The sequence below is a fragment of the Condylostylus longicornis genome, unplaced genomic scaffold, assembly GCF_029603195.1.
Source record: "Condylostylus longicornis isolate FDR11 unplaced genomic scaffold, ASM2960319v2 ptg000072l, whole genome shotgun sequence".
In the NCBI taxonomy this organism is placed as follows: Eukaryota; Metazoa; Arthropoda; class Insecta; order Diptera; family Dolichopodidae; genus Condylostylus; species Condylostylus longicornis.
The window spans coordinates 2,773,912-2,785,369 of NW_026578040.1; the positions used below are offsets into that span (position 1 = coordinate 2,773,912).

At 24.7% G+C, this 11,458-nt stretch overlaps 1 protein-coding gene across 2 annotated transcripts; it reads right to left on the reverse strand.

Annotated features, from left to right (window-relative positions):
• Nucleotides 1-4,593: 4,593 nt before the first annotated feature.
• Nucleotides 4,594-7,051, reverse strand: LOC129612479 (dynein axonemal assembly factor 6). 2 transcript variants are annotated; one of them, XM_055526095.1, is made up of 4 exons: nt 7,026-7,051; nt 5,270-5,359; nt 4,929-5,167; nt 4,594-4,857 (listed from the first exon to the last, which is right to left on the reverse strand). In XM_055526095.1, exons 1-4 carry the CDS (start codon nt 7,027-7,029, stop codon nt 4,594-4,596), a joined length of 597 nt encoding a protein of 198 aa, XP_055382070.1. In that variant the 5' UTR covers nt 7,030-7,051. The 2 variants fall into 2 exon arrangements, with proteins under 2 accessions (XP_055382070.1, XP_055382069.1); XM_055526094.1 differs by lacking the exon at nt 7,026-7,051 and having other exon boundaries at nt 5,270-5,426.
• Nucleotides 7,052-11,458: the final 4,407 nt, after the last annotated feature.

The window sequence follows — 11,458 nt, forward strand, 5'->3', positions numbered from 1 at the left end:
TTCAAGTGATGTTTTAAAATTTTAAGATATTTTAACGTTTAACTAAATGATTCTGTATATATAAAATATATACATTTATTACAAATAGATAAAATATGTAATTTTAAAATTTCCGTAAAGCTAATTTGAAGTAAAAAAGCAAGAGATTATTTAATACTTTATTCTACTTGTAATGAGTAAAACATCACTTTATATTTCACAAAATTCAATTATTTAAAAAAAATCGCAACTTTATTTTATGCTACCATTTACAAATTATTGAGCTTGACATAAATACTTCTGGAAATCTTCTGTAATTTCACATCAAAAATATAACAACCAAATACTCTAACATTTATATGCATTATTTTATCTTTTATTATTGAAAATTAAAAAATAATTATTGTGTGCCATTTTGTAGAAAGGATAATTTTATCTTATATCTTATAAAATATTTCAACAACTTCATTTAAATTGTAAATTTTAACGCGAATTTATATAAAAAAAAGAAAAATTCATCAAATGAACAAAAGCTCTGATTTAAATTTTATTAAAAATAAAATAAAAAGTGAAACAAAAAAATATATTACTACTTGAACCTATCATAAGCATAATAATTAATAATAATATATTTAAATTAAATTTAATTAATTAAATAAATAACGCATTGTAATTATATATATGTAAAAAAAAAAAAAACAAAAGAAAAAATAATGTGGGAGTAAAAGCAAAAATGGCAATGATTAAACAATCATTGAAAAAAAAACAAGAAAATATAAAATTAAATTTTAAAGTTTAAATCCAATTATATAAATTTAAAATGTTAAATATTCATGTTTTTTCTTTGTTTTTTTTTTGTTAATTTAAAAAAATAAAAAATAATAAATAATAAAACCAGATGAAATTAATTTATAATTTTAAGTCATTTTTAAGAATAAATATTTTATAGTAGACTGTAAATTATATTCATATATATTATACAAATAAAATTTGCAAATGATGGAAAAAAATATAAAATAAATAAGTAAATAAAATACCACACATTAAAACTAATCTATTGTATCTATTTCATTTTTTTAAAAACAACAAAACTTAACTAGAAAATTAGAATAAAAATATTACAAAAAATTACAAAAGTAAAAACTATTAAAAAATTATCAAATTAACAAAAAACTCAAAATATAAAAACAGAAAGAATGAAACAAAATAACCAATAACATATAACAGTTCTTAAAACTATTATTTTTTTTTGTTTTTTTTTTTTTTATATAAATATTTATTCTCTTAAGTAAAACAAAAAAAAAATAATTAAATTATTACTTTTTTAATTTTGCTTTTTTTTCTAGTTTAAACGTTTTTAAATCATTGTAAATATTTTTAGAAAATTTAAATTATATTAATTTAATTTAAATTAAGTTGAACAATTTATTCAAGCTTTGGTTTTTTATAAAGGAAAAAGTCGCATGGTAGTTTCATAAAAGAGAAATGGTTAAAGTTGTGTGGTCTGAGAAGAAAGGGTTCATTTTCATAAAACTAAATATTGTATAATTTCTAAAACTTGTAATAGAAGAACCAAATTATAAAATTTGGCTTATTAATTTCTAAAAAACAATTCAGTGTTTTTGCGTTATATTTCCCTGTAAACGCAAATAGAACAAATTGATTTTTATAAGATTTATAGGTTTTTTTTTTAAATATCTTTTTAAGTAGCAATTCAGAAATTATATAACAAAATTCAATATTTCATTTTTGATTTTTGGGTGAATCTATTATAGGGTGTCTACCAAAATGAAAATCTAATGTAAATTTATCTTATTCGGCAATTGGAATTGTATTGTTGAATAAATCAAATTGACGTTAAATCTGCAGTTTGTAGATGCCCATATATTCAAAATTTAGGCAATTTAAATACATGTTTATAAAAAAGTTTATAAAAATATATCTTTCCCTATAAGATCATGACATTTTTTTAAAATAAAGAAAAATTAAATTATAATTAATACATTAGTAATTTTGTTGTGGACTTTAAACTTTTTTCGTTTGTCATCCTTTTTTTCTTATTTGTTAAAGCTTTTAATTTATATAAAAATAAGCTTTTTGAATTATTTAATAAAAATTTCAATAATTTTCTAATTCATTATATCAAATTTTTACACATATTTCTTTTCTCATCTATGTATATTGATGGTAAATCCATTTGGAAAGAATTAAATCAAAATTAAATTTTAAACTATTTAAATTACTAAGAAACTCTTTGTCTATAAAATATTTACCCAATCAAACATCATTTAAATCAGTTAGCAGATTTCATTCAACAAAATTTTTAATTTTAATTTTTTGTAGGTTGTTATAATTTTTTAATCGATTGCATGATTATTAAAAATAAAGAAATATGTAATTTTGAACTTTGACATTTTTGTTTGGAAAAAGCTCTAATCTTTCCTTTAGTATTTTTTTCAAAAAACTATTCCAGGAAATTTATAGTCTATATATATATAAATATATATATTTTGCAAAATGAAATTGTACAAAATTCTTAAATATATAAAATTACAATAATTTTTTTAGTTGATCATTGTAGTAATTAAGCCAACATTATTTTTACTAGTATGCCGTTTATTTGCTCTAGTTATATTCTATTTAAAGATGTTCAGTGTGCTAATAAGATGATAGACTGAAAATTTGAATCCTTCTAATAGACTTTTAAGCACTGTTGTATCACGTGTACGCTACATTAAGTTTTTAATTCAAAAAGCTTAACAATAAAATTTAAAAATTGATTGATGAAGAAATATTTTAGGCACATAAACAAAGTTAGATAACAATAGATAAAATGCATATAATGTAACCATTTTATTTTTTGGCTGTATATGTAAATTAGAATTGTAAGTAATGAATGTGTAAAATAAAGTAATATAAAAAAAAACTAAAAAAACAATGAAAAAATTTAAATTATATTAAAAAGAATAAAAATTTGTAAACTTGTAAATTTATATTTATAAAGAATAATTATCGATAAATAATTTAGCATTATAATTTTTGGAAATAATTTAAAAAAAAAAAAACAAAAAAACTTTAGATTTAAATTTAATTTTTAATTTTATTTTTTATTATCAGAAATGTTAACATAAAGCAAAAAGTTTGAAATTATCTAGTTATTTAAATAAAAAAAAGAAACTAAAAAGGATAATGTAAAATCATAAAAAAAATCATGAAAAAAATTATAAAATAAAAAAAATAGTTTTTAAAATAAAGAAGCAAAAATTATACCGTTTGAAAAGTGATAGTAATAAATATAGTTACTGTTAATCTCATAATTAAGTCCTTCTTAAAAAGTGTTTTTGATTTTGATTATCTAAGAATTATAAATATTTTTGACTACAATACCGTTATTATAATCGGTGAAGCGAATGGCTGGGCGAGTCGAATGGGCTAGGTGAATCGAACAATATTTTAAATTATGATTGGCAAATGCTTCCATTCGCCAGATCCAAAATTGTTGCTACCGCAAGACATTAGAAAACCTACCGAAAATAATAAGGTTAATACAACACATGTACATTGTTTTTGCAAATACGGAATTGTCGTTCATTAATTTGTTAAAATTTTCGTTGTTTTTGGCTTGTTTTTTTTCAAGCTTAAATTAATATTAAACAATCGGGATTGCATCTACGACGCATAAGACACATTGTTTCATCTTCTAAAATATCAACAAAAAAATTTGACGATATGTTATGTTCAGAATTTTTTTGATCTTGTTTCTGCGACGTTCATTGACACTGAAATATTTGTCAAAGTGTATAAAAATTTTTTTCAATACATACATACATATGTTTTTTTATATATTTTTTCAGTTCTAACTTCTAATAAAATTTTTAAATTAAAATAACTTGAAACTAAAAATTGTCTTATTAAAGTAAACAATGGAACCAAATAATGCAGGGCATCAAGGTTTTTAAGTTTTCAAATGTAAAATAATACAATGTGCTTGAAAAAAAGGATACATTGTATTAAAATTTAAATGAAGTTTTATTTTTTTTCGATATTGACCAAATCGTACAACTTGTATTGATGATTCCGAACAAACCAAATCACGTCAAATGCGATATCCATTAAAAAAACGCTTATGTACATACATACATACATATATATTATGTTGATTTTTGGTTTGGACAGATCTGACAGCTCATTCGCCTAAAATTTAGGCGAATTCGCTAGGCATAATGCCAAAAATTAACATTAGCCATAAAATATGTTTCATATACATAAATATTTCATTTGCTTCGCCGATCATAACAGGGGTCTAAAAGAAGTTCCAAATTCTCTCAAATATTTTTTTGTTTGCAAAGACAATTTACAATTTTTTAAATTATTCAAAATTTCCCGTTGTAGACAAAGAAATAAGTTCATTTAAACGAGACTTGCAGACGTCGCAAATTTTTAGAATGAGTTTTGCGTTTTTTTCTTACATTTTTAAATTTCTATAAATCTGATTTTATTTTTAGGTAATTGTTTTATTAGTTTTTTTTAATTAATAGTACACTTATGTACATATTTTGAATGTATTATATATTTATGGCATATGTATATAATTAAACAAGAGTTCGCAACAATTTAAAAATTTGCAAAATCTAACTCTCGTTTCATGCGCAACGTCAAAATCAAGCATTTTTTTTCTATATCAAAACGTGCTGATCCTTTGTCTGGGTTTATTGGGTGTACTAAGGGTAATATTAAACGATAAACTGAAGTTTTCAAATCGATACGGGATTCTGTTACTTCTAAATCCATATCATCGACCGAAATCTTTTCCTCTGGCATTTCTATTTGGATGACCATATCTTCGCAGCTCATAGAAGCCGGTGTGCGATTGTTTATCTGAAATTATAAAAATATGGGCATGTGAACATACATATGTAATTTACTCGACATAATTTATTTTAATATACTCCCAAAAATATATCTTCCGTTCCGACAACTTGTTTATATATTATTGAATACTCCGGTCGCTTTCTTGATTCCAAAATTTCCAAATCTTCCTTATTCTGGTTCTCCAACCATTTTTCAGCATCATCCTTCTCTTCTCTGTCTAATTCTGGTGGAAGTTTCTGTTTTTCTTGCTGCTCGTCCGTTTTTTTTGTTGATGGGATGTTAATTTGTTCAGATAAGTTTGTTAAGGCGGCTGGACCTTTCAAATAAATTATTTGCATATGTATATATATGTATGTATGTATGTATTTATGTTTGAACTATTTAATTATTGAAAAATACATTTTAGATAGATACTTACCTATTTTGTACTTATTATTTTTGTGGCTTTCATTTTCATCTGATGATTCTTCCGAGGAATCGCTTTTTGAGTAAAATAATTGCTGTAACGCTTTCATTTCATCAAAATAAGGTTCATTTGATTCAAAAAACGACATTTTTAACCAAAATTTTTTTTAATTAGATTTATGAATGTTATTATGTATTTTGTATGTACGAATGTATATTAAAGTTGTAAATCAAAAGAGAAAAATGTATGCTACAGAATATTTAAATTATAAAATTCAAATAACGAGAGGTTCGACCAAATCAAATTAATCCCTGCGACTAAGATAAATATATGCGAATATTTGGTAATGTATAATTTGTTTATATTTTATTGATTTAATGACAAAAGTAGCAACACTATCTTGGTAACATAAAATTTCTTCGAGTTTTACTTATTCTCAGTGTTCCCACTCGGAAAAAACAAAATATATCCAATTTCGAGAAAAAAATGTATCCAAAATGTATCCAACCTCGTAAAATAGCATTATTATAATAAGTCGTCTTATTTTGTACAAATTAACCCATAATTAATATTAATTTGCTTTATTCCACAATATGAGTTTTGTTATTTATACTAAATTCTTTAAGAAATCACATACAACTTCTATTATATTTTAAATGTGAAAGTTAAGGTCAGAAAAAAAATATGTATATATGCCTTCTGTAGTTGTTGAACTATGCGGTAAAGACGATTGACCATGAAAACGGACAAATTTTAAAAAATATGTACATCCAATGCATTTTCTATTACATCTAGCTAACACTAAAATATTTTTGGTACGTTCTTGTATGAATTTTCTAAATTTGAATACAGGAAGAGGCAGTTAATAAAGTATCTTTTTTACTTTCTTGTAAAAAATTCGGAAACCTGCTTAGAATAGCCAGCAAATAACATTTATTGATGATAAAGCAACTTCGCGATTTAATATTAGCAGCATTTTAACTGTCTTGTTATATTTATTTAGTGTTTGAAAAAAAATGTATCCATATTTCAGTAAAATTTTAAAATGTAGCCAATTTCGGCATTTTAGCAGATTTGAGTATCTTTGTATCCAAGCTCAAATTTAAAGCAAAAATGTATCCAAATGGATACAATTGTATCCAAGTGGGAACGCTGCTTATTCTTATATTCTCTTTTTTTACATGGGCATGTATGTATGTAACCATTTATACAGAGTGTTTTGCCTAAAGCAAATAATTTCGGTCTGATTCCTTGATCAATTTCTAGAAAAAGATTGTTTTGAAGGGCAGATATAGTCGTTTTCCAGGTACCAGATTTTTCCTGTATATAAATAAATTATTATAACTTTGGAACCATGCGACATAGGGTAACCGTCGAGAGCTTGTTTCAGAGGCGATTGATTGTTCTTTATTTTCGGTCTCACAATCAATTTGATTTGAGCCATAATTTTTGAGATAAAGCTCGTTAAAATTAGGATTTTTTGTTTTTTTTTTGAAATTTTTTTTGAAATTCCTAAATATTTTGAAAATATTTTTTCAAATATTTTGAAATATTTAGGAATCTAAAAAAATTTACGTTTTATTTTAATATTTAGGTACGTATTTATGTAAATAAGTATGTAAGTATATATGATTTTTTTATAATGCGATGAAGTTGCAATAGATTGCAACTGCTCCTTATGTGTCGTCTCATGACTTTACAAAATTACTTTAAAAAAATCGTTAACTATTGCTTTAAAATTTCCTTTCTTTTTTTTTTATATACATACACATAATCAAAGTATTTTTCACGTAGCTGTTGTTAACACTTTTTATCCCCTTTACATACACGACTACCAGAAATTGAAGTAACGTGATCGATGTCCAGAAACTGAACTAACGTGAGCTGAATGTATGTATGTTAATACAGTCAGACCAGCTATTTTTTTTTATTTCTTACTCAACTTTGGAGCATTGATTACTTCCACTTGCTTTTAGAGTCATGCATGCGTTTTACAGGTTATTGAGTTAACTTGGCGGTGACCAGTTTGCCGTATAGTTTTTCCTTATATTAAGTGTTGAAGGTTATTGATATTTCTTGTTTATTTTTCCTTGGTGTGCTAGGGTTGTCATTCGTACACTTTAAGTGTAAATTTTTACTTTTCGTAACCTTACACTTTGTTTACTTTACTTTTTTCCAAAAAAAAAACTTTTTTATACTCTTTTTTAAAGACTACAGTTTTTTACACTTTTTTGACAAGAGAAAGAAACCCTTTCATTTGTTTCAGCCCTTTGTAAAAAAAAACTGTACTTGTATTTGTTGTGACAGACTTGATCGTTTGAAGTTTTCAAGAGAAATAGATTAAGTATGACAACCATTAAATACAATTAAATAAACCACAATATGTAAATAATTTTAAGATGTATATAAAAGTGATGAGGAGTCTTTGAAAGTCTATGGCTTTTATGCAATTTTTCCAAAAAAAAAATATTAGTAAAAGGAACAAGCACTACTCGTAACAATACGAAAATAGAATAGCAAAAAAAAAAAAATTACTTGAATGCATATAATAAAAAAATTAAAAGGAATAATGAAAAATTAAAATAATAATAATAAACGAACTAGTGTTCATGTCATTTCGATTTATGAAAAATTTTTCTCGTTAAGAAAGTTTTCTGTCTTCAATTGAATAGATGTGAATTTTCATTATAATATATTTTTACCGACCGCGTTGTATACGTTAAGGTAGGTTATGTGAAGAAAACAAATTTTGCTTATCGAGTTTTTAGTGGGAACGCCCTTCTCCATGGTAGGGAAGTGTAAATAAACTATTTTTTGCAACCTGTCGGTTTGTCGGTCTGTCTGTCTTTGTATGCGTGTATCTCAAGTTTTGCTGAACCGATTTTCATGAAATTTTATAAGTGAGTTTTTTTTTTGGCTATGTCACGGATCGATCAACTTTTGGAATATATCAGACCTTGGGAACTGGACTTTTTTACGGCCAATTCTACATTTTTGTCCATATAAAGAAAAATAATCAACCAATTTCCTTCACATTTATTATTTAACTTTGGAGTGTTAAAACTAATTGAACATATGAATTTTTTGGAGCGATCAGGGCTTGGAAACCGAAATACAAGGGCCGAATTTACATTTTTTATTATATTCATGGAGCTACTTGATGGAATTTCTTGAAATTTGATATTTGAGTTCTGGTTGTTACCGAAACTAACTGGTACATATTTCAGGGAATTCAAATGGCAGAAAGCGAAACTCTACTAAGAGCCATAATTTACATTTTTCTGGGTATGTTAACTTAAAGCTTTCTAACGCCCTAAAAATTGGAAACGCATTTTTATAATATTCAGTAACATTTTCAGCTAACAATAAAGCTTGCGGTCGGTTATGTGCTGATCACATCAGATTTTTTTAACTTGATTTGGTTAATGAATACTTATATGTATTTGTTTGAATAAAAATATTTACATATTTTTCACATGAAAACTTTGTGTTGCACCCAAATTACATTATACACTTTTTTTATCAAATACGTTTATGATATGGTAATCCTATGGTAAGCAATATAGAATATTAGGTCTGTTTAATAAAAGAAAGTTTTTAAAAACTTAATAAAACTGGTACAATACTTTTTGAAGAAAAATTTGAAATGAAAATGATGACGTTTTCATTTTCTCAATGTTTGAAGTTTATTTAATAGTTTTGTAAAAAAATATTTCGTATTTTAAAAACTTTTACTATCTTAAAGCCGTCCAAACATATATGTATGTTTTTCTTGGTTATGTCAGAAGGTTTTATTTAAAAAAAAAAAAATTTCATCTTTTTACCTAACAAACCTATTAAGTATAATTATTCTAGTGATCTGCCCAAGGTTTCAACTCGAAATCCTTCGGCTGAAGGACCAGTGCTGTAACAACTGCACCATTGATCACATAAAGAATATATTTCATAGGATCATTTCTGTAGTGGAACTTTATTAAGGAGCAGCTTACGGAGAACATTGAAAGTTTCACGATTTCGTATTTACACGGTTTTATACATAGGTAAAAGAGTTCAGTTACAAGCACAAATTTTCCTTTTAAGCGAGTTTTCTCGATTACAAGTTTGAAGGAAAATATGTCTAAATTAGGAGGTAAAAAGTTGAAAAATGTAATAGTTTTTTAAAGCTTTTAATGGTGGTTCCACAAAAATTTTAGGCGTATTAGATCATATTGTTTCCTTTTTCAGCTGATTTAATTTTACATTGTTGTTTATCATTGTTTCAAAATTTATTTGCTGTGTATACTCTGGTATTTTAAATATCAAATTTTTCCCAGGTGCATTAAGTCTTTTTTATACCGGATCCTTTAACCATTTTCCGAAATGAGTAATTTCCACTTCTTTTATTTGACAAAAAAAGGGGAAACTCCATATGACAAACTTTCATATTTCGCATCAATTTACAATCTTGTGGTGCTCTACTCTTTTATCAAGTTCTTCTAGCTTTCTTTCTTTGCTTTATTTCTTACTTCAAGCGAATAATTTATATAATGTACTACTTATGTAAATGCCATTTTCTGTTATATTCATACGAGTTACCGATTGTATTCGATGTGCCAATAGTTCTATATCTTCTTCTAGCTGTAAGGGTGCCTTAAGTGCTAAATTTAATTTACTGAATGTAAATTCGCGTTCGTTTTTGCAAAAACTCTTACAATAAAATATAATTTATGACATCCAATTGATAAATTACGTTTTAATAATGAACGTATTCAATTAATATTTTTAATTATTTGATATTAAAAATTTTTCTTAAAAAATGCTATCATATAAAAAAAATTAGCTTCACTCAGTAGATAATTTTTTGTTTTTCTTTGACTTTTTATTTGGTAAAAAATCATTTATGCAGATTTCATCTGGTGTACCGTGTACGTATAGTGAAGGCATAATACATACATATACCATAAACATTTATGTATATACGTATATGCAAAATTTATATATCCAAGAATTGTGTAATATAGAAAAAGAAAATTTTTTCTAAGTCAGGTGAGTTTCGAGCTTTTGATATGTTTATTATACATAAGTCACTTATCGCTAAAATTTTTAATTTGTATTTATTTTCATTAGTTCTAGATTTAGATTAGAACCTTTAAAATTTATAGCGATTCTTTTTGATGAAACCTAAAATTTTTTGATTTCATTCATGTTAAATGTTTGTCTAAAAGTGACTCAAAATGTCTTATAGTGTATCTTTTTTAATCAGTGTGTTACATTATAGACTTAATATGTAGGTATGTGTAAATCACTCATATTTGTTTCTTTATACTGTAAGTTTGATTTATGTTGTATGAATAATATGACAAAGATATGTAAATATATAAATATTAATAGACGTAAAAAATAAAGTAATCAGGTTTTTATCGTTTCTTGACTTTTAAGGAGGTGAAACGCGTATAGTATGTTGGTAGTATCTTAAACTCATTGTCAAACAAAACGTTTTTTTCTCATTTCATTCATTATTTTTTCTAGTGAACTTTTCATTGAAAAAGTTTTCTTACTATGCCATTTCTAGACTTGCAAGCATATTGTTTTAAAGCATATGTATGTATATATGTATGAATGTATTATATTTATACAGATTTACCTATACTCAAAATAAGATAAAGAATAAATTTAATTATGTTTGCTACGTAGAAAATATTAAAATTTTTTTATATGTGTACTTCTTGAACCAGTCATATTATTAAGTTAAACCAGTCAGCCTTATCTCATATTACGTTAAATTTTTACTGAAACTACTTTTCACAAAAATTCTTATAAATATAATATTCTTCTGCGCGAAAGTTCACACCCATATGTATGGCAGTGAAAAAGTTGTATGACTGTAATATAAAAAGGAAGAAGATCAATAAATTACAATTTGAAAATGTTTTTTGAAATGCTGTAATTAAAGTTTTTCGTAAATGATATTATTAAAATAATATTTTATTGTAAAAACTTTATTTAACATTTTCTTAATAAATTTTTAGATAAAATCATAATGAATACAATTATCCAATTAAAAAAGGTTTACCAAAAAAGTTTATACCAAATAATGAAAAACAAGCTAATTTATAGTTTGTGATATTTAGTTAACGAAGGATAATGCACTTCGATGAAAGAACTTTCAAAAGATTAAAATCTTTGAAAGTTTATACGTATATATATTTGCGTATATATTTG

Excerpts from the sequence above, each read along its gene's own strand:
- LOC129612479 (XM_055526094.1), bottom strand. The coding sequence starts at position 5,405 with ATGTCGTTTTTTGAATCAAATGAACCTTATTTTGATGAAATGAAAGCG. Across the intron at positions 5,168-5,269 it reads AAATAATAAGTACAAAATAG|GTCCAGCCGCCTTAACAAAC; the intron begins GTAAGTATCTAT and ends TTTATTTGAAAG. Across the intron at positions 4,858-4,928 it reads CGGAAGATATATTTTTGGGA|ATAAACAATCGCACACCGGC; the intron begins GTATATTAAAAT and ends TTATAATTTCAG.